At 39.6% G+C, this 2,379-nt stretch overlaps 1 protein-coding gene across 1 annotated transcript; it reads right to left on the reverse strand.

Annotated features, from left to right (window-relative positions):
* Window positions 1-221: 221 nt before the first annotated feature.
* LOC147865401 (uncharacterized) lies at window positions 222-902 on the reverse strand. Its single transcript, XM_087318662.1, has one exon. It carries the CDS (start codon window positions 900-902, stop codon window positions 222-224), a length of 681 nt encoding a protein of 226 aa, XP_087174788.1.
* Window positions 903-2,379: the final 1,477 nt, after the last annotated feature.

The raw sequence follows: 2,379 nt of genomic DNA on the forward strand, positions 1-2,379 counted from the left end.
TTGGCATTCATGCAAGCATGACACTTGGTAATCATGCGTTAGCCTATGCAGTGGCAACGTTTCATACTATTAGATATGTTTCTTCCTGATCTAATATAACAATTTACAAATACATTTAATAAATGTAATATGTTGTATCCTAGTGGTTGAAGCTACACATCCTCTTTGAAGAGGTCATGGGTTCGAATCCTTATTACAAGTCTTGGAGTTTTGGTATATGTTCATGACATTATCCCCTTCCTTTGACGATGAGTTCCATGAGTCGCAATGCACAAACTAGGAGTTGGCTTATTTGGATATCGTTGATGAAATTCAGCTACCAGTTCTTTGGTATTATTGAGATTTTCAGCTAGCTCCCAAGTTCGATCCGCAAGTGTATAACCTAACCAATCAACAAAGTAATACAATTTGTTCTTCGCAACTTTTAAGTCCAAAATGGATTTTACTTCATATTTTGGGCCTTCATCAAGCTCTATAGAAGGTGGAGGGGGAACAACGCAATTTGGAATAGAGTTTGAAATATAGGGTTCCAAGAGTGAGACATGGAACAGTGGGTGAAGACGCATATGAGGAGGGAGATCGAGTTCAAAAGCAACTCCACTGATATGTTTAGTGATTAAATATGGGCCAAGGTGTTGATAATCCAGCTTCTTACAAGGCCTAGTGGTCTTCCCATTACGTTGTAAGAGCCATACACGATCTCCAATTTGAAATTTGGGTTTTTCCAGTGATGAGTTGAGTCGATGGCGATCTGCAAATTTCTTATGGGTGGCTTGAGCGTGATGTAAATGATGAGAAAGAGCAATATGAATTTCTCGGATATGACATAGGCGATCCTCCGCAGCGGGGTTTTTCGAGATTCTTGGGTGGTCAAGAATTGTCCAATGGGGATGAACACCCATGTTGGCAAAGAAGGGAGTAATTTTGGTAGAAGAATGAACTAAATTGTTGTAAGAAAACTCCACAAAATGTAAGTAATCTACCCAATCATCTTATTAATAATTGATGAAGCAACGAAGGTATTGTTCCACGGTTTGATTGGTACGCTCGGTTTGACCATCAGTCCTTGGGTGATAGCTTGAAGAGAGTTTACAAACAATTTGGAGGAGCCCAAACAAGTGTTTCCAAAATGTGGAGATAAATTGTGGTCCTTGATCACTAATGATGTCATCGGGAAGACCATGATGCTGAAACACTTCATGCATAACCAAATCTGATGTCTCTTTACTATTAATAGTCTTTGTGCATGGTAGAAAATGTGCCATCTTAGTGAACCGATCTACAACAGTAAGGATGGAATCAAAAACTTTGGAAGATGGAAGATCAGTAATGAAATCCATAGATATAGACTTCCAAGGACCATCAGGAACTCGTAAGGGTTGGAGTAAACCATATGGTCGATGTCGAGGACACTTGGACCGACAACATGCATCACAACTACGAATGTAGTTTTCAACATAATTACGAAGATGCGGCCACCAATAATTTCTAGAAACTAATTCCAATGTTTTGTTAACTCCAAAATGTCCAGCCATTGGCATGTCATGGCAATGTTGTAAAATAAGGAGTTGAGGTCGGCCATCAGGGACATAAAGCAAATAATTTCGAAAAAGTAAATTATCATGCCAACTAAACTTATTATAATCTTTACGAGAATTCATCGACCTTGAACAAGAAGCACGATCTGGAATAATATGATTCAAGTCATCTTGGGCAAATTCGTCTGCTTCAAGATCAGTACGAATCGTACTTATAAGTATCGAGTCCGTAGGTGTCTTAAAAGCATTAGCGACCATCACTTGTAAACGATCAGGACCAAGGAGGATCTGCTTTTGTTGATCAAAAGTAGGTTCCCCTAAACAGGGTGCCATGTACGAACGCCGAGATAGCGCATCTACCTTTCCCTAGTGTATTGCAGGGCGATACACAATCAAGAAATCAAAGTGTGTAAGAAATTGTGCCCAACGTGCCTGTCGACGATTTAAGACTCGAGCATTCTAGAAATACGTTAGGTTCTTGTGATCATTATAGACAATGATTTGATGGGGAGAACCTTCCACGAAGTGGCGCCAATGCTCAAAAGAGTCTACAATAGCCAAAAGCTCTTTGTCGTGAATCTCATAATTAATTTCCGCAGCTTCAAATTTTCGCGAATGAAAAGCAACTGGATATAATAGCCCATTTTCTTTGGGTTGTGACAAGACACTCCCGAGTGCAAAATCTGATGCATCAGCTTCCAAAATAAAAGGCTTGGCTTGGTCAGCGTGGATCAAAATAGGAGTTGATGTGAACGCATGTTTTAAGCTTTTGAATGCCTCAACAACACTAGAATTCCATATGAATGGTTGGTTTCTATGTGTTAATTGTGTAAGAGGCAAC

The sequence above is a fragment of the Azolla caroliniana genome, unplaced genomic scaffold (genome assembly GCF_043228905.1).
Source record: "Azolla caroliniana isolate FFs.n. ecotype wild unplaced genomic scaffold, voAzoCaro1.0.p SCAF_4, whole genome shotgun sequence".
Classification (NCBI taxonomy): domain Eukaryota; kingdom Viridiplantae; phylum Streptophyta; class Polypodiopsida; order Salviniales; family Salviniaceae; genus Azolla; species Azolla caroliniana.